General features: G+C 37.5%; 1 protein-coding gene across 4 annotated transcripts in view; it reads right to left on the bottom strand.

Moving 5' to 3' along the window:
* Positions 1-1562: 1562 nt before the first annotated feature.
* Positions 1563-23444, bottom strand: part of LOC125912773 (protein argonaute-3) — a 115552-nt gene continuing 93670 nt past the window's right edge. For 3 of the 4 annotated variants that reach the window (XM_049617502.1, XM_049617504.1, XM_049617505.1), the window contains 6 exons: positions 22546-22636; positions 17688-17882; positions 17214-17348; positions 12660-12761; positions 4487-4686; positions 1563-3965 (listed from right to left, as the gene is read on the bottom strand). In XM_049617502.1, the coding sequence (XP_049473459.1) occupies positions 3857-3965; positions 4487-4686; positions 12660-12761; positions 17214-17348; positions 17688-17882; positions 22546-22636 (832 nt within the window). In that variant the 3' untranslated portion in view covers positions 1563-3856. The remainder of the gene's footprint in view (positions 3966-4486; positions 4687-12659; positions 12762-17213; positions 17349-17687; positions 17883-22545; positions 22637-23444) is intronic. The other variant, XM_049617503.1, reaches the window with a different exon arrangement.

A 23444-nucleotide genomic window follows, 5' to 3' on the forward strand; every position in this document is an offset into this window, starting at 1 on the left:
AGAAAAAATAAAGGGCAGCTGTACTTCTGTGAAAATATGCCAAAAACCAGTACTGAGGAGGCTGAGGTACCCTTTTGCAAAACAGCTAAAGTTAAAATCTGCATTTCTAAAACAAAGCGTATCCTGATATTAAATTGAAACTAAAATGGCAGCACCCTTTGTTACCTTATTATTTCATGTTCTTAATCTTATTTAGGAAAAAAGGGTGTGTGTGTCTTAACACTAGCCTCCAATCCTGCTCATCTCCTTACTGTTTAGTGCAGTAAATGTCAGACTCTACTTAATTAAATAAATATAGCAGCTATAGTATTATAAATGTATGGTCCTCAATGCCAGTATACCTGATACTGTAATAACATGTATCAGCACTTTACCCAGACACATTTGCCATCCAGAATATACATTAAACTCCCAACTCTTCTTCATATGAAAATCAATTATACCAGTGGCTGGGACTGACATTTTAAAGTAAATCTTATGCATCATAGAAAACAGCAGACCAAAATTTAGCATTCATTACACAGTTTAGTGAGCGAAGGCAGGAACAGAAAGGTCATTGTTGAGTTTCATGACCTTTAAATTCAAAACAATCTTTTTTTTTTTTTTTAATAAAAAAAGATCACGAATTCTACACCAGAGTGCAATAATAATTAAAACAAATTTCAAAAAGTATTTGCCACTTAGTCTTTTATCTTAGAATTCTAAGCACAAAGTTCCTTTTAATTAAGTCTGATATACCAATTTGTTAGTAAGCAAAATAGAAATATACTATACATATTCTTTCAAGTTAACCAACCTTAAACGAGCAATGTTGAAACTGTAAGAAAGAAACCCTAAAAAAGAACTCACTTCAAAGGTAAAGCTTTATATTAAAAAACGTTTTTGTTTTTTGTTTTTCCTCAGTAAAAGTCCTTCCAAATAGATTTAAATTACGGGTTTCATTCTACCACATGGAAAACTAAATAACTGAAAATGAGGTGAAGCACTAAATAGGCAAATGGTATCTTATAGTTCTTCCCTGGGCCCTGTAGTTTCCCACATGTCTGTGTAGCTCCCATTGGTAAAGGAAGGTGTTTTACTCATACTGAGCAAGCATATAACAATCAAGGATAAACTATTTTCTTCTCTTGTTCATGTTCCTGACTATATTCAGTGAAATTTTAATGTAAAAAAAAAAAAAAAAATACATGCTTTATAGGAAATTTTTGGAGGAGAGGGGCAGGGTTGGGAGAAAAAAATGTATATACTATACAAATATTACTTCATGTAAAGAGCTTTGAAACAGTGTTGTAAATTGCATTTCAGACACTTCAGTAATAATAAACATACAAAATACAGTACTTTCTTAGTTTTCTGGCAGAGGAACAAAATATTTCATACCTGTTGGAGGACACGGGCTCAGATTATAGGCTCAAAATACAGTAAATTGGCAATAAGAGTGGATTACAGGTAAGAGAGAAACTAAAGAGCTAATCCATTTGATATCATGTGCAGATGGAATTCTGAAAGGTTTAAAATGCCCACTGGAAACAATCTGTAGTATCTACACTCTGAACCAGTGCAAAAAAAAAAAAAAAAAAAAAAAAAAAAAAAAAAAAAAAAAAAAAAAATTAAAATGCAATTTTCATGAGTTACAAAGTGCTAAGCTCCCCTGAATCCAATGTTACTGATGAACTTGATTTTGACAGCTCTATAATATTTTTAATACCTTAAAACAAAATCAATAAAACAGAAGTTTTGTAAAACCTTTTCCATATTTCAGTGATTTAACTCATTTAAAATGATCAGTCCTAACCTCCTTTGCCACCATAACCCTAATTTTAAAAGGAAAGTTACACTGGTGATAAATTGGCAAAAAATGTTTTAAAAATATCATTTTACATTTTCCTAATTAATTTTAGTAAATGAAAATGGGCACCTAACCAGTATGATTGTTCAATAAACATGATCTATTTTCAAAATATTAAATGTCTTTTAAATCTTAAGTTATTCACTGTCATTTTTTAAAAAGTAGGCTCCACACCTGAAGTGGCACTTGAACTCATGATCCTGAGATCAAAAGTTACATGCTCCACCAACTAAGCCCCTATTCACTGTCATTTCTTAAATCAAAGTTCAGCTCTATCTCTAATATTTAAGATCAGACTCATTTAGGAAATTTAACTTCCTTCATTTTCATTAGGATTTTTAAAAGACATTCTTTAAACTTGAAAAATTACAAAACTTTCCTTCTGAAATTAAGGCTGTATTACTTTGCCCTTTTAAAATTATGGAGGTGCCTGTTTCTCCCACTATCTGTGGTAAAGAAATCAAACAGACACACCTTTCCTTTAAAACTGCTTATTGCACTAAAAGACAGCAAAACAAGTTGTCAGTTCTTAAAATAAACATGATTACATTTCTATAAAAGATGTTGCCAATACAGTTCTCTAATTATTAAAGCACTATCCTAATAAATATAAAAGGAAGCTGTACTTCAAAACATACATATATGTGTGTATATATATACATACATATATAAGTATACATATATATGTATGTATATATATATATGAAAATCACATTAAGGTATGAGAGGCAACAAGTAAACTAGCAAAAAAAAAAAAAAATTAAAATAAAAAAAAACCCTCAGCAACCCCTTCTCTCTCTCTACCCAATTTCAGAGGCCTCAACCCTAAAGAGTTTCAATCTTTTAAAATATTTGCCCTTTATGAAAGCTGTAAGGGATTTTCATGTATAACCCATAGCAACAGAAGGCTTTAGAATACATATCAGTTATAGAGAAATTTCTGAGTTACAACTTCTGACAAAGTTTTATATTTATAGCAGCTTTAACAAACTAAAGAAAAATAATAGTTTAAGATTGCTACTGCTTATATACACATTGCACAAATGGCAAATGTTAAGTTCAGAGCAGGAGTGGGCAGACACTCTCATAGAAACTTCATATATATATACGTATATATATACACACACACACACACACACACACATATATATATACATACATATACATGTGTGTGTATATATATAATAATTTTGTTTAAGAAAGCAATATCAAGAGTTGAGGACTTAGAATTGTGTATGAGACAAGAGACAGGAGTAGGGTGTGCAAAATAAAAATAAAACTCTAGTTTGCCATGCTTCATATCCAAATGAACCAGATACATGAACATCTGAATGTCACTGGTAGCATCAGGAAAAAAAATGTAGGTGATGAAGGCGAGGGAGGTAGAGAAAAATCAAAGTAGTGGTGGGAGGATGATAAAAGGGAAAGAAAGTTCCCCGATGGAATGAACTATAAAACACACACACAGACACATATATATCTACTGTCAGTGTAGATCCAGATATATATGCATATGAAGTATACATGTATATATTTAAAATATACATAGATACCTTTCACAAGAATACACGAATGCACATTAATTTTTTTGCACACATAATTGTGAACAATCACTTTGATTATTCATGTAAGGTGTGTTTTTTTTTTAAACCGTCATTTACTTTTTCTGTACTTTTTTTGCAAAGATAGTTGTGCTGCCAAGCAACTTGAGGTAAAGGCATTAAAAGGGTTAGACTACAAGAAAGTGAAAACAAAACAATGGCGATACTTCCTAAGGAGACCGCACAAAAAAGCAGTTGGCTGGTTTCATATTGCATAATGGTGCTGTGTTCCTTGATGAAGTAAACAATCTTCCTTATATTAACATAAAAATCAGACCCTGGTCCCCACACAGTGTTGGTTGCTGTATGGCTGGAGGCATTCCCACTCAACTGACTCCACTGGAAACATATGCTCTATGTCGATGCATCTTTCAATTCTTCCTCTCAGAGAATATTCTTGGACTTTTTAAGCAAAGTACATTGTGCGTAAGGTATCTTGGTGAATCTGTACAGCCTTGGCAAGAGCTTGTGGATCTCGTCCATTGCTCTGTCCTGAAACATGACTTCCTTCAGCACTGTAAGAGAAGTGGCAATGAACACAAAAACAAACCCTATTCTGATGTAGTAATTTCAGAAAATATTACTCATAGAAAATTTCAAAACTATTTATATTAAAAAAAGAGAGGCTGGCATTATGAACATTTCTATCACCCAGCTTCAATGATTATTAACCCAAGGCCAATTTTGTTTTACTTCTCTCACCTCCCCAGGATTGTTTAGAAGCAAATCTCAGACATGCCATCATTTTGTCTATTAGCAATGATCTCTCCCTTGAATTAATCTGGTAAAGCAACTAAATCACTATACCATTCTAATACTAATAAGCCTAAAGTGCACATTTTAATGGAGCCCTTATCTTGGGTAGTCAGTTCTGCCTATTGTTCCTTTTCATATGGACCACTGAGTCCTCTAACAGCTTGTGGCAGAGAGGCACATACATGGAAACACTTAAAAGAAATTTTACAAGAAAAGCCTAACATGCTGACCCGTACTTGGTTTTGGGTGAGAATCTGTATTTGTTGTGCTTTTATACTACCTGTCATGTTCTTTGTCCACGAGATGGTATCTGGCTCTGAACGCTACCAGGTGAGCATAATACGCTGGTGCAGGTATAGAAACAGATCGTGTACAGCGCACGTAAGTGTGGCAGAGCTGGTAAGTCAGCAGCTGAAGTTCATCTGCAGTAAAGCAGTTATCGTCCCATAAAACATGATAGTGTGAAGGACGGCTGGTACCCTGTAGAGAAGGCAGTGGCATGTTCTGTTGGTTTTTAAACATTTAAATAAATGCTCATCACAGACTAAGTTATATTAAAAAACCAGCTTTGCACATTAGTAAAATAAAACATACTTTACTTAATTGATTCTGGGTACATATCCAAATGAAATGAAAGCAGAGACTCAAACAGATATCTGCACACCCTTGTTCAAAGCAGTAGTATCCACAATAGCCTACAGGCAGAAGCAACTCAAGTATCCAATGATGGGAGAATGGATAGAAGGTGGTATATATATACAATGGACTATTATTCAGGCTTATAAAGAAAAGTCTAACACATGGATGAACCTTGATGACATATGCTAAATGAAATAAACCAGTCACAAAAGGACAAATACTGTATGATCCATTCATATGAGGTAACTGGAGAAGTCAAATTCAGAGAGACAGAAAGTACAGTGGTGGCTGCCAGTGGCCAGGGGTGTGGTGGGGCAGGGGAATGGGGAGTTAAGTGTTTGATGGGTATAGAGTGTCAAGGAAGATGAAAAAGTTCTGGAGATAGATGGTCTTATGGCTGCACACAATGTGAGCGTACTTAATGTGACAGACTGTACACTTAGAAGTAGTTAAAATGGTAAGTTGTATGTTGTATAGTTTTACTATAATAAAAAACCCAGAACATTTAGTTGAGTTCCTCTGTAATAGTTACTATGTTAGATACTGCAGATTCAAAGAAAAACAAAGTCAAAGGTTTCCTTTCTTTTGGAAAACACAATTTAGTAGAGGAGTTAACGGCATCTATAATTAAAAAAAAACTAACAAAAGCTATAGTACTACTGGCACTTAGTCCTGTATGAGAATACCAAAGGAAGTAATTATAGGGCTAAGCCATGGTTCTTCACCAAGGGGAAGGGGAGAGAGGGAGATTTTGTCATTTTTGGGCAGCCAGTGTGAGAAGACGCCAGAAAGAGTCAACAGCCTTACCAAAAGCACAGGGGGAATGGCTAATAGACCTGTGTGAGCAGAGTACGGTGCACAAGGGAAAAAAGATGAAGTCTGAAAATAAAGTTTGGAATCAGATTCAATGACATGCCTTAGAATTTGGACTTCTACCTGTAGGCAGCAGGGAAAGTACTGCATGTTGGGTTTTTTGTTTTTTTTTTTAAACAAGAGAGACTTTAGTTGGGATGAAGACTGGGGTTTTATTAAAGTAATAGCAATAACATGGAGCCTGGATTAGGAATAGGAAGACTGGAGCACCTGGGTGGCTCAGTTGGTTAAGCATCCGACTCTAGATCAGGTCATGATCTCATGGTTCGTGAATTTTAGCCCTGCGTTGGGCTCTGTTCTGACTGCTCAGAGTCTGGAACCTGCCTTGGATTCTATGTCTCCCTCTTTCTCTGCTCCTCCCCTGTTCACGCTCTCTCTCCCCCTCAAAAATAAACAAACATTAAAAAAAAAAAAGAAACAGGAAGAGACTGAAAGCAAGGGGAACAGCCAGGAGGCTGCTGCATTAGTTTGAGCACATGATGATGAAGATCTGAACTAAGGAAATGGCAGTAGCAAGAGAGAAAAGGAGAAAGATGAGTTAATACTTTAACAAGTAATTTGAGCATCATTTGTTAGACACTGCATAAGATTCTGGGGATAAAATTCAAATTACCAAATCTTAGCTCCTCCAAATTATAGGCTTATAATGCATTTATATTGTACATTCACACATTCAGTATTTACTGAACACTCACTATATGCCATGTCCCGTATTGAATGCCTGGCGCATAGTAATGCATGAAGAGGAGACATGGATGTGAGCTCTGAATGATAAAGGAGGGCTTGTGAGATTGGGGGGAAGAGCATCTCAGGCACAGGGAAGAGACAGAGTAAAAACCCTAAATACATGTGATTCATTCAGTTCTATCACTGTTCTTGTCTCCATCACCATCATCTTTTGCCTGGATTATGTTAAGACTCCTAGTTGATGTCCCCTACACAACTCCTATTCCCCAGTAGAATCTGTTTTCAGTAAGAGTGAATTAAAACACACACATACACACACCATATACCTAACGATGTTCATGTCCAGTTTAAAGCCTCTTAATGGCTTTCCAATGCACTTTGACTAAAATCCAGGTGCTCACCCCTGCCTGACAAGGCCCGTATAATTCAGCCCCGGCTTGTCTCTCTAACCTACCCCCATGTTGCGGTCACAGCCTCCATTTGATTCCTTCAATGGATAACATTTTTCTACCAAAGAGCCTGTATGTGCCTCTGGCAGGAATTTTCTTCCCCCTTCTTGGCTTAACTCCCACTTATTCCTCTTGATTTTACCTTCAATGTCATTTCTCAAATGTGATCTCCCAACCTAAATCAGTTCCCCACTAAAATCTCTCTTCCTAGCTTTACTTTTCTTTTATTATGCTTATCCCAATTTATAAATATGTATTTGTGAGATTACTTACTTAGTAGGTCTCCCCCCCCCCAACCTATAAAAGTAAGGGACTGTATTTATTTGTTCTCTCTGTGTACCTAGCATCAACACCTATCTTCTAGGAGGCAGACACAATAAATATCTGTTGACTGAATGAATGAGTAGTCTCTGCCTTTTGGGACTTCACAGACTAGTGTAAGGGGGAGAGAAACAGAAGCATGGTTACAATGCTGTCTAATGAATGCAACAAAGAGGTACGCATAGGGTGCTCAGGCAGTGCAGAGGAGGGGCATTTGTCTTGGGGAAGGATATAAGAAAGGCTCTGGGAGGAGCTGATCCTCAAGATGAATCTTAAGGGATGAACAGGACTAAATTAGGGAAGGAGTAATTAAGGTAAGGGAGAGACATGGTCAGGAGAGTTATGAGAACTCTGTTTAGAATGGCTGTTTAGCATGGCTGTAGTCCTGTTGTGTTTCTGTGTGTTTGTGTATGTGAAAGGGAGGAGATATAGAGAGGAGGAGAAAAAGAAAGGAAAGGAGGAAGGAAGAGTAGGAGAAAAAAAGCAAAACAGACTGAGGTGTAGCAGAAGTGAAGGGAGCAGGATGCAGATATCAGGAATTGAGTATGTATGCTGTCCTAAGAAAATGAGACTTTACCTTCAATGGATATGTTAGCACTAAATAGATGAATGATAGGGTCTTATGTTTTAATTAATGAGGGAGAACAGATTAAATGGGGGCACTTAGGATCATTTTGCAATTGTACAGGAAAAGTAATAATGAGAGCTGAATCAAGCAGGGGAAGTGAGGATGAGAAGGGTCTGAGAGTGAGATGGTAAATTCTACAGGGTTGAGGGGTGGATTTGAGAAGGGTGGCAGGTGAGAGGGTGTAGTCAAAAACAACCTCAAGGTCTGGAAAAAGTTCTCTCTGTAAAGAGATTTCAAAGTCATAAATATTTAAACTTAAAAATTTAAACTAAATGAAGAACAAATGGAAAGGCAAGATGAAAAGAGAAAAATGTGTATGGAAATCAAATGGTGGATGGTTTCAATGAGTGAGTGACAACAGTATTGAATGCTGCAGAGTTCAAGAAGCAGCAGTGGAAGGCTGCTATAAATTGAAGAGGATACAGCCAATTATAGTCTCTTCTGTTCTTAATATAAACATTTTACAGAAATATAAATACACAGAGGAAAGCACACGGACCATAAGTGTATAGGATGAGGAATGTTCACAAATACCCATGAAACCAGTACCCAAATCAAGAAGTTGAACATTAACTGCAACCAAGAAGTCCCTTTGTGCCCTTTTGTGGTCACCATCCTATCTACTCTGCCCTCAGTAACTGGACTTTTAACATTATAGGTGACATTAAAGATTGTATCTGCTTTTGAACTTTATAATAAATCACATCACTGGATCACAGTCATGTGCCCTTCGGGTATGACTTCCTTGGCTTGACACTGTGAAATCCATCCATATTGTTGCGGCATTCTCTTTGTTGTAGAATATTCTGTTGTATAAATATACATTATTTATTTTTCCAATCTACTGATTGTGGGCATTTGAATTATTTGTAGTTTTTGACTATGACCAGTGCTACTCTAAGCATTAACGTACTATCTTTTGGTGAACATAGATATGCATTTTCTGTTGGCTATCTTGGAGATCCTGGGTCATAGAGTATGCATATATTTAACTTTAGTAGATAACGACAAGACAGTTTTGAAAAATGTTCATGTTAATTTATACTCACACTGGCAAAATGTAAAGTTTCAGTTGTTCTATATCCTTAATATCATTTGTCTCTTTAAATTTCAGGTGAGTGCCTTTAGGCTATTGTTTTAAGAATAGTTTAGTTACAAATGGAAGAAATATACGAGAGAATAACTTGAAGGGAAATACAGGATCAAGGAACTGTAGTTTAGGATGGGGAAGTGTCAGCTAAGGGGATGAGGTCAGAAGCTTGGAAATGACTGAAGGTACAAAAAGAAGGATAACTGGTGAACTGAGACCAACTCGAGTCAGGCGAGAGCAAATTCGAACAACACTACACACTGAACCTTTCCTCCTGTGAGAAAGGGGAGAAGAAAGCAGGTGTGACTGACAGTATAGTTTCTTACTGAGGTAAAAGGAAGGGGTCATGTTCTGAGTGTCAGGGCAAGAGACCAAGGTTAGGGCCCCTTGGAAAATGGTATTAAGAGCTAACAAAAGAGGAGTTCAAGGATTGTTAAGCAATAGAGAAGATCTTTGAAGTTGTGGTGATTTATATCAGGAAATTATAATTTAGGACACTGTCTGCTGTGATTCCTCAACAGGGAGTACTTATCTTTTTAGGAGAACTCCCTGTGGAGGCTCAGAGGGGTCCCAGGCTCCCTTCAGTTAACACATTTCTAATAGTATGTCAGGTGGGTTTTTTTCCCCCCTGCTGTCCTGGAATTGCAACTAGGGTCTGAAGGAGAGGACTAAAGGTGTTAGGCACCCCACAGTCTAAAGAATTACCAATCTTTGGAGCCAGCCACCTCTCCTCAAGGGCTCACTGAGAGAAGCCAGGTTAGGACAGGTCTTACCATCAATTCCCTGGTGCTGGCCTCTTCTCACCTAATCCCCATCCTCCCAGTAGAGGAAAAGAATGATTATGGGTTTTGTGAAAACATGGAATTGCAGTTGTGAGGAAAGGTACACTCTCTCTCATGAAAATATAATAAGAGGGACTCCAGGAGAATCCATTATAAAGATAAGAACCTGTTGGAAAGGGAGACTTTTATCTCATGCCCCAGCTGGACACTTCCCGAGCTCAGAGCCCACAGGCCCACTCTGCCATCTCCACAGGGCTGGAATGGTAAGAATTACTACAAACAGTTTTAGGAGCCTAAAGGACTGGAAGTGAGCATAAGTGCAGGAGCTCCTAAATACTAGCAGACTGGCAGCAACACGAGATGAGTTAGAGTACCTGAAGGAGGAGGAGAAAGAGGTATCTCAGAATCAGGCCATGGTCCCCTTCTCTATTCAAAGTTACCAGGACCAAAGCTCTAGCCTGACCTGGGCAGGTAAAGGGTGGAACAGAGTAGTAGCAAGCTTTGACGTGATTTGTAAATTTAAGTTTTAAAGATGAGTGTGAATTTTACCTCAAAATAAAATGCAGAAGGGAGAAAATAATACCAACAAGACCAATAAAAAGTGTTAAATGTTATGGAATTTGGCCAAAATGTTGAAGGGTCTGTTAATCAGTGATAAAGTTAAAAACAATGACACGAAAAAATAATCTCTTATACTGGTTAGAAATGATTGGGTTTTTAATTTTAGCTGGTAAAAAAACAAGACTCCAAAAACAACAACAAAACAAAACCCAAGACTCCTGTTTTTATCTCTGAGAAGTTTGAAAATTCTAATAAAGCTGAGAAGATGTGTAAAAAACCATCCTCAGTCCTTGTGAAATATTCCTGGTTATTTACTGACTAAAGTTTCAATTTAGTGTTCAAAAGGAAAACTGGTCCCTAAAATTGTTGGTTAAACACAGTATGGAAATACCTCTGCCTTTAAGATTCATAATGACCATCTGCCTATCAGTAGCATACAAAAAATCTAGAGTAAAAAATTCTGTTTAACCAGCATTTCCAGAATTCATCTGAACGAAGAATCCTTTTTTCTTTTCTATAATATTTATTGAAAAGTCACAGCAGTAGTGTTCCATGGGATACATGGACAGAAACACTCGTTTAAAAAATATGTGCTCCAATTTTACAGATTTTATCTCTGGAAGGTACTTTTAACTTTGTTTTGCTAAATGACTGTTACCACCCACAGTGGAAATGTTTGACATTGATTCACTGATGGTGAAATGGAACAGATATAAGAACACAGATAAATGAGTGGGATAATAATTTTAAAGCTGTAAGAGTGGAACAAGGGGTTAGTGTATGTGGGACATACAAGACTTTGAGATACAGCTGTTCAGCATAGCACATCTTCCTGAAATTTGTTTTAATCAATGGCAAGTAACCTAAAATAGTTTGGTGCTACATTCTGTCAGACATCCTAGGAACAGAGGTTCACTCTGTCATTGAAAAGTTCGAGAAACACTGAATTAAGCTTATGTTCAGGGCACCTGGGTAGCTTAGTTGGTTAAGGGTCAGACTTTGGCTCAGGTCATGAACTCACAGTTTGTGAGTTCAAGCCCCACATCAGGCTCTATGCTTACAACTTGGAGCCAGCTTGGGACTCTTCCTCTCCCCCACTCTCTACCCTTCTCCTACTCAAGCTTGTACTCTCTCTCGAGAGTACCTAACTAACCTAACTCTCAACATACCTAACTAAATAAATAAGAGGATTCATTTAAAATAAATAAAGCTTATGTTCTACTAAGTAATAAAGCTAACAAATAATGTGATCTTATGAAAAAAGTAAGACTCTTTTAATTTTTTTTTAATGTTTATTTATTTATTTTTTTTTCAACGTTTTTTTTTTTTTTTTTTTTATTTTTTTTTTTTGGGTTAGAGAGAAACAGAGAGAAAAGGGGGGGGGGGGAGAGAGAGAGGGAGACACAGAATCAGAAACAGGCTCCAGGCTCCGAGCCATCAGCCCAGAGCCCGACGCGGGGCTCGAACTCACGGACCGCGAGATCGTGACCTGGCTGAAGTCGGACGCTTAACCGACTGCGCCACCCAGGCGCCCCAATGTTTATTTATTTTTGAGAGAGAGAGAGAGAAAGAGAGAGAGGGAGAGGGAGACAGAGAGTGAGTGGGTGGGGGGCAGACAGAGAGGGAGACACAGAATCCAAAGCAGGCTCCAGGTTCCAAGCTGTCAGCACAGAGTCTGACAAGGGGCTCGAACCCATGAACTGTGAGATCATGACCTGAGTGAAGTCAGGCACTTAACTGACTGAGCCACCGAGGTGCCCCGGAAAGAGTAAGACTCTAAAACTATTTCACTGAAACTTAAAGCTTTAAATTGATAAACCCTTTCACATGCTCAATATCTGCCAGTAAATGCCAGAGTTCTCTATGAAGTATTATTATCAAAAAGAAGCAAATGTCAAAGGAAGAATCAAGTATTTTAAAATTTTTGAAGTTTTAGGTTAAATTGAGGACCTAGTTTGGGAGATTTATTCTGTTAAACTACTTACATTCTGTCATTTTAAGAGAAATAAGCCCCTCTCCCCAAGGTAAGAAAGGGAAAGAAATTTATTTACTGAAAGTTTCATCTAATTTCATGTGGAAACAATTTAGAGTGTAGAAAACAGTGTTTCTTTCAATTAAAAAAATACACATAACAGGGCGCCTGGGTGGGTCAGTCGGTTGAGTGTCTGACTTCGGCTCAGGTCATGATCTCGCTGGGTTTGTGAGTTCGGGCCCCGCGTCGGGCTCTGTGCTGACAGCTCAGAGCCTGGAGCCTCCTTCAGATTCTATGTCTCCTCCTCTCTCTGCCCTTCCCATGCTCGTGCTCTGTCTCTCTCTATCTCTCAATAATAAATAAACGTTAAAAAAGATTAAAAAAAACAAAACAAAACACATAAGAATGGAAGTTCCTGAATTAGAACATTTTGCTGAAAGTGTAGGCTTACCTGTATTCCAGCATGGCTACAGAGGTAAAAATCAAACTCATATGGGTGTGTAATGTCTGTATCAACTGTTGTTCCAGCTGGGATATTGCCACTTCTTCCAACCTAGATTTGTTTGGCCAAAGTTTAAACAAACGAGACAAAGGTAAAGAATGTATCTAAGAGCACTTTTAAAAATGTATAAATATATCAGCTGATCCTGTGTTTCACTACCTTTAACTTGAAATACTACTTGAGCAGGCATTAAACAACAACAAAGAGTAACTAGTGTCTATTGGTGCTTAGCCAGCAGGTGATCCCAATATGGGTGGAACACGTAAAATTTTTCTTAAAATTACTTTAGGGGTGTCTGGGTGGCTCAGTCAGGTAAGTCTCCAAGTCTTGGTTTCAGCTCAGGTCATGATCTCATGGTTTGGGAGTTTGAGCCCCATCAGGCTCTATACTGACCCTGTGGACCCTGCTTGGGATTCTCTCGCTTTTTTCCCCCTCCCCCAAAAGAAATAAAAATAAAAACAAATCTGCTATACATGTTCCAATTTATGGTACCTGTGAACAATAGGCACTCTTGAATGTGTAATTTATGAAAACTAGCATTTTCCTTGGGAACACTGTATTTTTAGAGAGCAAGAATGCTGACAACATACAACAGTAATAACCATTTGTTAACTATGTGCCAGGCACTTAAAGTACATTATTTCTAATCCTAATAATCCTGCAAGTCAGGTGTTATTCCCTCCTGTTTGGGAAACCTAGGCTCAGGAATATGAAATAATTTGCTGTACAGCACACAATAAAGGGCTGAACTGGTAGTGAAATATGGAACTGATTGCAAAGGTCCTATTCCTTTTATTTCATACTAGCAGTTTTAACATCTTGTAAGGAAGCCAACACCATGCATGGCGATGGTGTGAATGTGACTGAAATGGTTCAAAATTTCTGATAAGGAAAGGCTTATTTTTTAAAGTTTATTTGTTTATTTTTGCAAGGAGCCAAGAGAGACAGATTCTGATGCAGGCTCTGGACTCTGAGCTGTCAGCACAGAGCCTGACATGGGGCTTGAACCCATAAACTGTAAGATCATGACCTGAGCTGAAGATGGACGTTCAGCCAACTGAGCTACCCAGGTGCCCCAAAAGGTTCCTAATAAAACACTTCAAAATGCATATGTATACTCACCTCTACCTCTGTATCCCTAACACATTTAAAATCATTAATTCTAAGTCTAGGTTTATAAGGTTAGCAAATTAGAAACTATTTTACTGACTCAGACATTCTTTCTGCATGCGAGGGACCACTAAGCACAAAACAAAGAAAACAGTTCATACTAAGCACAAAACAAAGAAAACAGTTCATAATCAACTAAATTATGTCTATTCTTAAAAAACAGTTCATAACCAACTAAATTATGCCTATTCTTAATACACTAATCAAATTAACACGTATAAAAAGGTTTTCTTTACTTACAGAGACAGCAGAATGGGTTCATATCGCAGCTTCACCGGTTTCTAGTTGTTCTATTTAGGGCATGGTATTTTAACTACCTCTCATCTATTATTAGTAACAGTATTTAGAACAAAGGTGAAAGAGAAGCTGACAAATGAAGGACTAACATGACTAAACATCAGATGCTAGTAATCATTAAATCTAACTTAGGTTTTCCTAATCTTGCTTCTGAAGAAACATTTGGTTTTTCAGGCACAAAAAAAATTTACATAGAAATTTGGGGTCAAAGGCCTTTAACAACTGGAGGCCACAATAAAAAACTAACACTACTGCTATCAGAGAGGTTAACAGTGATTATAAGCATTCTGGAGCCAGAGTGCCTGATTTGAGTCCTAGCTCTACCAACAACTAGGCTTGTAAATCTTGTTCTTTAACCTCATATGCCCCAGTTTCCTTCTGTGGAAAATGATAATAATAATAAATACCTCATAGTGTTGTGATGATTAAATGAGTTAAATTTATAACAAATACCTATAACAAATACCTAGTCTGCTATGATTATTTCTTTTTCTCTATTATTTTTCTTTTTTCTTTTCCTCTATTATTACCACAATCACCACCACTCTACAACTAGCCAACCTTTATTGTGTGCTTAGCATGTATGTGCCAAGCACTGTTTTAGGTATATTACATATTTTTATTTATTTAATCCTTTTAACAACCCAAATAAGGAAGAAATTAATATTCACCCAAACCTTGCTGGGATGGAAACAGGCACAGAGACGTTAAGTTACTTGCCCAAAGTTACATGGAGAGTGTAACCAAAGACAAAATATATACCAAACCCAGCATACACTTCTCAGTCTTTTCTGTTGAACCCTTTCCCCAAGGAGACACTAACACTTGCAATTCTCAAATTTCTCTGCTCCACAGTTTGAAGGATGGGAATAGAGCAATGGAAATGACAGCAAGCCTGTTACTTGCCTATGCTTCATGCAGACAAGAATACAGATTTCCCTAGGTATTTACACCTCCTCCTCTTTCTAATTATAAAAAATACATAGTCATACTACAAAACATAAAAATGAATTCTGTGAGGGGGTGTCTGGCTGGCTTAGTTGGTAGAGCATGAAATTCTTAATCTCGGGGTAGTGAGTTCAAGACCTACACTGGGTATAGAAATTACTTAAAAATAAAATCTTGCGGTGCCTCAGTGGTTCAGTCATTAAGTGTCCTATTCTTGATTTCAGCTCAGGTCATGATCTTGTGCTTCTTGAAATCGAGCCCTGCATTAAGCTCTGCAGAGCCTGCTTGGGATTCTCTCTCTCCCTCTCTCCCCGCTCCTTCACCGCTTGCACGTGTGTGTTCTCTCTCTAAATATATAAATAAACATTAAAAAAAAAAAAAAGAGGGGTGCCTGGGTGGCTCAGTCAGTTGGGTGGCCGACTACAGCTCAGGTCATGATCCCACGGTCTTTGAGTTGCAGCTCCGCATCGGGCTCTTTGTTGACAGCTCAGAGCCTGGAGCCTGCTTCTGATTTCTGTGTCTCCCTCTCTCTCTGCCCCTTCCCTGCTTGCTGTCTCTTTCTCTCAAAAATAATAAACATCAAAAGAACAAAAAAAAAACAAAAAAAAACAAAAAAAAAAAAAAGAGAGACATTCTGGGGTGCCTGGGAAACTCAGTCGGTTAAGTGTCTGACTCCTGGTTTCGGCTCAAGTCACGATCTCCCGGTTTGTGAGATTGAGCCCCTGTCTAGCTCCATGCTGACAGTGCAGAGCCTGCTTGGGATTCTCTCTCTCTCTCTCTCTCTCTCTCTCTCTCTCTCTCTCTCTCTCTCTTTCTGCTCCTCCCCAGTAGTGCACGCTCTCTCTCTCAAAATAAATAAACATTAAAAAAAAAATAGACATTAAAAAAATAAAATCTCAAAAAAACTTCTGTGAATTTTAAAGGAAGCATTATTTAAAAGTTGGTTTATATGAATTTCCACTAATCACTCTAGAAAGTCCCTAGGTGTTTTTTTAAAAATATCTATCTATCTATCTATCTACCTACCTACCTACCTACCTACCTACCTATCTATCTATCTAGTTTGAGCACGCACAAGCAGGGGAGGGGCAGAGAGGGAGAGACAGAATTCAAAGCAGGCTCCAGGCTCCGAGCTGTCAGCACAGAGCCCCATCCCGATGTGGGGCTCAAATCCACGAACCGTGAGATCACGACCTGAGCCGAAGTTGATGCTTAACCAACTGAGCCACCCAGGTGCCCCAAGTCCCTAGCTTTTAAAAAAACGAATTCTTACAAGATTATTTTAAAAAATGAATGTACCTTATTCCCTCTGAACATTTAAGACACATAGGAATAGAAAGAACAAGTTTAAAACTATGAGCTTCAGGACACTTGGGTGGCTCAGTCAGTTAAGAGTCTGACTCTTGATTTTGGCTCAAGTCATGACCTCTGGTCATTGAGATTCAGCCCTGCTTAAGATTCTCTCTCTCCCTCTTTTTCTGCCCCTCCCCTGCTCTCTCTCTCTCTCAAAAAAAAGTAATAATAAATAAAATTTAAAAAATGCTTCTCCCAGGGGCGCCTGGGTGGCTCAGTTGATTAAGCATCCGATTTTGGCTCAGGTCATGATCTCATGGTCCATGAGTTCAAGCCCTGTGTCAGGCTCTGTGCTGACAGCTCAGAGCCTGGAGTCTGCTTCAGATTCTGTGTCTCCCCTCTCTCTGCCCCTCCCTAGCTCATGCTGTCTCTTGGTCTCTCTCTCAAAAAATAAATAAATAAAAAATAAAAAATAAATTAAAAAAAAAAAAAAAGATTCTCCTATCCTTAAAAACAAAACAAAACAAAACAAAGAATTTCTTCACAATAACAAAAAGCATTAACAGGATTTTGAATACTTGGAGAATAGAACTTGGTTAACAGAAATTCTAGAAAATTAAAAGCAACAACCTATTTGGATACTTTTATACTCATAATCTGCTAAGTTGAAATCTGCTAGTATATATTGGGACCTCTGCTTGGCAGAGAGCCTCTGTTAAGTGTTCTATGAGCTCTGTTAAGAGCTATCTGAGGTAAGTTTGTCTTATTATAGCATTACAACAGATGTAAAATTACCCTTTCTGTCCTATCAGCACAAAACAATCGAGTGTGATGTCTCTTCTGAACTACAATGTAGGTTATTCCAGGTTGATAGTCTTTTTCCAAACTGATGCAGGCTTCTCGAATTGCTAGTAGTTCATAATATAATACCTAGAGGAGATGAAATGGAAACATTTGATATAGTCAGTTGTTCTCTTATATATGCTTCAAACTAAGATCATAATTTAGTTTCAGGACTTCTTAATCTTATCACCTTACAGTTAAATACACTTCTTTATTCCATTTAAACTATTATCAGAGAATGATGTTAGCAATCAAGGCTTACACATCCATAGTAAGCTTTTTAGAAGGGAAAATCTAAGGAACCATCAGATTTTGACTTTTGAGAATTTTCAACCTAATTAAGGCTTCTAACTTTAGAACTAGGTACCATATTATAAACACAGTATCTGGTTTAACCACAGAATGATGAGATCCCAGGCAACCAACCTGCCTAAACTGTCCCTCTGAAACACCATCCCGATAAAAGATGATACGAGTAGGTTTGAACCGAGTTGACTTATAAAATTGAATGAGAAGTTCTCGAACCATGGAAGCCAAGTCCTGGATGATCTCCTGTCGGGGTCTCTGAACTCTTACTGTGGCACAGTATCTGCTTGGGTGGGCATCCATACTACCTACAACCTAGGTTGGAAAAAGGAAAGAAAAATAGAAATTAAGACAATCAAAACTCCATGATTATGAGTTTTACAATAAAAAAAACTGAAAATAAGCACATGGATTTCATTTAAATTTGTAGTTTACTATAACATTATTACTGTTCATTTTCAAAGTAATAAAAAATTGATAATTCCCAGTGAAGAAGAGAATAAAAGATCCAGTATAGGGTCAAAAACTATTTTCTGGGGTACTTGGCTGGCTCAGTTGGTAGAATGTATATGACTCTTGATCTCAAGGTTGTGAGTTTGAACCCCACATTGGGTACAGAGATTACTTAAAAATAAAATCTTCAAAAACAAAACTATTTTCCTATGAGTAGGTTGAACTTTATATTAAAAAAAAAAATCAGGGCGCTCAGTTGGTTGAGCGTCCAACTTCGGCTAGGGTCATGATCTCAAGATTCATGAGTTTGAGCTCCGTATCACGCTGTGTGCTAACAGCTCAGAAACTGGAGTCTGCTTCAGATTCTGTGTCCCTCTCTTGTTCTGCCCCTCCCTCACTCATGCTCTGTCTCTGTCTCTCTCTGAAGAATAAAATATTAAAAAATTAAAAAAATATGTTTTTAGTTTTATTTATTAAAATTTTTTTAATGTTTGTTTATTTTTGAAGGAGAGAGAGACAGAGTGTCGGGGATGGGGGTGGGGCAGAAGGGAGGGAGACACAGAATCCGAAGCAGGCTCCAGGCTCTGAGCTGTCAGCACAGAGCCTGATGCGGGGCTCGAACTCACAAACTGTGAGATCATGACCCGAGCTGAAGTCGGTCGCTCAACTGACTGAGCCACCCAGGCGCCCCTGTTTTTAGTTTTAAACTCTACACCCAAAGCGGGGCTCAAACTCACGACACTGAGGTCAAGATTAGCATGCTCAGGGGCCCTGGGTGGCTCAGTCAGTTAAGTGTCCAACTTTGGCTCAGGTCATGATCTTGCAGTTCATGAGTTTGAGCCCCACATCTGGCTCCTCACTGACAGTGTGGAGCCTGCTTGGGATTCTCTCCCTCTACCCTCCTCCCTTTCACTCCCCCATTTGCCCATGCGAACGCACTCTCTCTTTCAAAATAAATAAATAAACTTAAAAAAGAAAAAAAAGAGGCACATGCTCTACTGACTGAGCCAACCATGCACCCCTGCACTTTACATTTAACAAGATTCTAATTTATAGATGTTGTTGGTATATATAAAGATTAGTAAGGAAAGAGAGACAAAAGGACATTCTTAAAGAGAAGAAGAGAAAGGAGGTAAGTAATAAAGAAGCCCCATTCAAACGCTTCATTTTTCTTTATATCTTTTACTCACAGACCTACTGAAGCATAATCTCTGGAACTCAAATATTTAAAAAAAAATGTTTATTTTGAGAAAAAGCATGCATGAGCGGGGGAGGGGTGCGGGGGGGGGAGAGGGAGAGAGAGAGAGAGAGAAAGAAAGAGAGAGAATTGTAAGCAGGCTCCGTGCTGCTAGCGCAGGGCTCAAACCCGTGAATCATGAGATCATGACCTAAGCCAAAATCAAGAGTCAGACGCTTAACTGACTGAGCCACCCAGGTGCCCCTGGAACCCAAATATTTTTTAAATGTCTACACATCATTCTTTTTAAAAAAAAAAAATTTTTTTTTTTTTCTTAAAAAAAAATTTTTTTTTAACGTTTATTTATTTTTGGGACAGAGACAGACAGAGCATGAACGGGGGAGGGGCAGAGAGAGAGAGGGAGACACAGAATCGGAAGCAGGCTCCAGGCTCTGAGCCCAGAGCCCGACGCGGGGCTCGAACTCACGGACCGCGAGATCGTGACCCGAGCTGAAGTCAGATGCTCAACCGACTAAGCCACCCAGGCGCCCCATGTCTACACATCATTCTAATCAGAGCTGAGTCTGAGACCCAGCTGGTCACTCTGCCTCCAGCTTCTCTTTCTTCCAGTGTAGGATCTATATCAAAGCCATATTTCGAAAATGGAACTCTGTAACCCCATGTTCACTGTACATGTAGTCAAGATGTGGAAACAACGTAAGTGTCCATAAATGGATGAAAGCATTAAAAAAATGTAGCATATATAAACAATGGAATATTATATTACTCAGCCATAAATAAATAAGGATGAAATCTTGCCATTTGTGCAAATATGGGTGAACTTTGAAGACATTATACAAATCAAAAAAGTCAGAGAGAGAAAGTCAAATACCACATGATCTCACTTCTATGTGGAGTAAAGCAAAACATAACAAAATAAAACAAAAGCAACCAAGCTCATAGATGCAGTGACTGGATTGTTAGTTGCCGGAGGCAGGGGGTGGGTGATGGATGAAATGGGGAAGGGGGTTCAAAGATACAAATTTCTAGTTATAAAATAAATTCTGTCATTGAGAGGTACTGTATAGCATGCAGTATGATGATGACTATCATTAATAACACTGTATTGAATATTTGAAAGTTGTTAAGAGAGTAAATCTGGAAAGTTCTCATTACAAGAAAAAAATTTTGTAACTATGTATGGTGACAGATGTTAATTAGACTTACTGTACACATCTTTTTACAATATATACATATATCAAATCATTACGTTGCAATTATGGGTCAATTATACTTCAATTAAAAATAATAAAAAATAGTACTTCAAAAGAGCGCCTAACTTCCTGTCAGTAATTTCATGCCTTATTACTTGAAACCAAAATATGGAAAATTCTTATGTTTCTCTTCTGTGTTAGGTCAGACTAGAAAATAATCAAGAGTTTTTAAAGAAATGAACTAGAACTTGTCTACTATGTACACAGGATTTTATCTACTTTATCATCTATAGGTTAAAAAAAAAGAACTCTAGCCATTTTGTTCCTCTTAATGGTATCTCATTACTAACAAGTAAATCTATACCCCTTTGTGTATGGCACAAAAAGCCACACAAAAGCTTACTAGCCTCACATCTGCTATACTGCATTCCAATTTCCTACATTGCTCAACGTTCTCAACACACCAGGTTTTTGTGATCTAAATTTTAATTTATATTGCTATTAAAGTAGTATCTATTATACTATGTGGCATTATTACTTACATTTGTTTTTCACACTGGTCTTTAAGTTCTTGGGAATAGAAGCCATATAGCAAAAAGAATTAATTAATAAATTCTATTTATAAGACCTCTGATAATAATAAAAGAAAATGGATATTTGGCAGAAATGGATTTAGTAGAAAAGGACAATGACTACCCAGAAGTCCAAAATTTAAGCTAGGCTTAAATTTTCTCGGAAAATGACCCCAAGATAGCAAATTCAAAGTAAGTCTTTTGAATTTTTTTTGAAAAAATAATTTCATCTTCTATAAGAGCATTTTTATGAATATCGGAAGTGGCTCAATACTACCTCTAGGACATCTGAAATGACAATTCATGCGTAACTATAAGAATAAAAAGCAATACAATTTACTAACAGATAAAAGCAAATTTCCTTCACTAATAAAAATAGCTTTGGAATCTTAAGTAAGAATTTTAACATTACTATCATTTACATGGACAAATAAAATGTACCAGGTTGTTGTAACTTAAGATTTATCTAAAGTTTATTATAAAGGTAACAGAAAACATATGTAAAACATTTTACAGTTTAATTTGTGAAATTTATCAAGTATGGATAAAATATGTTGACATTTTCAAAATGTTGGTATTTGTTAAAAATCAAGGAATTTCAAGGTGGGTAAAATATTATCTGGCTTTCTGAAGTTTATAAGAACTACACTTAAAAGAACTGACGAAACTTTACAAACACAGAGGTGGGCAGAGACATAAAAGGCAAATGTTGGGTGTCTGGGTGGCTCAGTCAGTTAAGCGACCGACTTCAGCTCAGGTCATGATCTTGCGGTCCGTGAGTTCGAGCCCCATGTTGGGTTCTGTGCTGACCACTCAGACCCTGGAGCCTGCTTCAGATTCTGTGTCTCCCTCTCTTTATGTCCCTCCCCTTCTGGTGCGCTCTCAAAAATAAATAAACATTAAAAAAAAAAAGGCAAATGTTAAAAGTAGGAACGGTAGTATTAAAACAGAATTCAGGTGCAAACTATTAGACTGGACAGAGGTAGAAGAATTTTACATTGAAAAAATGCAAAGACACTACTGAAATACATAAATTCTTTAAATAAAAACTAACTGAAAAGATATAATCAATAGAGAGGTCAAATAGGTAAATTAAAGTAGGAAACAAAAGACTTGAGTAATACAACTAATAAGCTTGATTTAATAAATATATGTAACTTGTAGCCCCCAAACCAGAGAATAACCTTTTTTTTTTTTAATTTTAAAATGTTTATTCATTTTTTGAGAGAGAGGCAGAGAGTAAGCAGGGGAAGGGCAGAGAGAGGGAGAATTTGAAGCAGGCTCCAGGCTCTGAGCTGTTGGCAGAGCCCAATGTGAGGCTCAAACTCACAAACTGCAAGATCATGACCTGAGCCGAAGTCGGAAGATTAACTGTGCTACCCAGGTGCCCCAAGGGAATGATCATCCTTTAAAAAAAATCCAAAGACTATTTGAAAATTGGTTCTAGATATATATATTTATAAAAATTGGTTTCAAAGAAAAAATGTCATTAAAATTCAAAAAGCTGAAACCAAAATGTTGATCCTTTAAACTTTAGACAAGATAAACCTAATAACACTCACAGCAGCAATAGAAGGCTTCTTCCCATCACCAGCTGGTGGATGAGTGACATCTGCTCCCAAAAAGATCACGGGTTGCTGGAACACAGAAGGTCTTAAACACATTTTTTAAAAGAGTTAGATAATTCATTTTTTCATAATGCATTTATCTGTTCATACTACTGCCACACAAATACAAGTTGCTGACACAGCACAGAGGAGGTCTTACACAGACAGCTTCAAAGGCCTGAATTACTGTTTTATTCTCTTCATTCATGAATCCCTGACTCAATGAAGTAAAAGCTATCACAATAGGTCTATCCAATGTCCTATTCAGAGCAATTTTCTGCCTTAAGCATTGGTGCTGGTGGTTGCAAAGGGCAGGCATTCTTCATAAGAGGCATAAAATGATAAACTGCCTCATATTAATCCCAGTTTGTATCAATCTTTCTGTAATCTATTTACATTTAAACTATGTAATCTCTCAAGGAGAAAAAGAATCATTAACCTTTTCATTGAAAAGGATTACAGGAATCTACTACTCCCCTTCCTGTGGCCAAAAGTATAAATACTTAACAGTCATAAAGTAGTTGGTCAGTCATTTTATTTAAAAAACTATATCCTTTATGGGGTGCCTGGGTGGCTCAGTCAGTTAAGCATCTAATTCCTTATCTCGGCTCAGGTCATGATCTCATGGTGCATGAGACAGAGCCCCTCATAACACTCTGTGCTGACAGTGCGGAGCCTGCTTGGAATTCTCCCTCTCTCTCCTGCTTGTGTTCTCTCTCAAAAAAGATAAACATTAAAGAAAACCAACAATTATGTCCTTTAAGATTCAAATGATTGTCTCTTAGTTGGTGCACTTGATAGAATTCTATACCCATCTCATTTATGATTCTCATCTATTTAACAGACAGCATGGA

The sequence above is a fragment of the Panthera uncia genome (genome assembly GCF_023721935.1).
Source record: "Panthera uncia isolate 11264 chromosome C1 unlocalized genomic scaffold, Puncia_PCG_1.0 HiC_scaffold_4, whole genome shotgun sequence".
Lineage (NCBI taxonomy): Eukaryota > Metazoa > Chordata > Mammalia > Carnivora > Felidae > Panthera > Panthera uncia.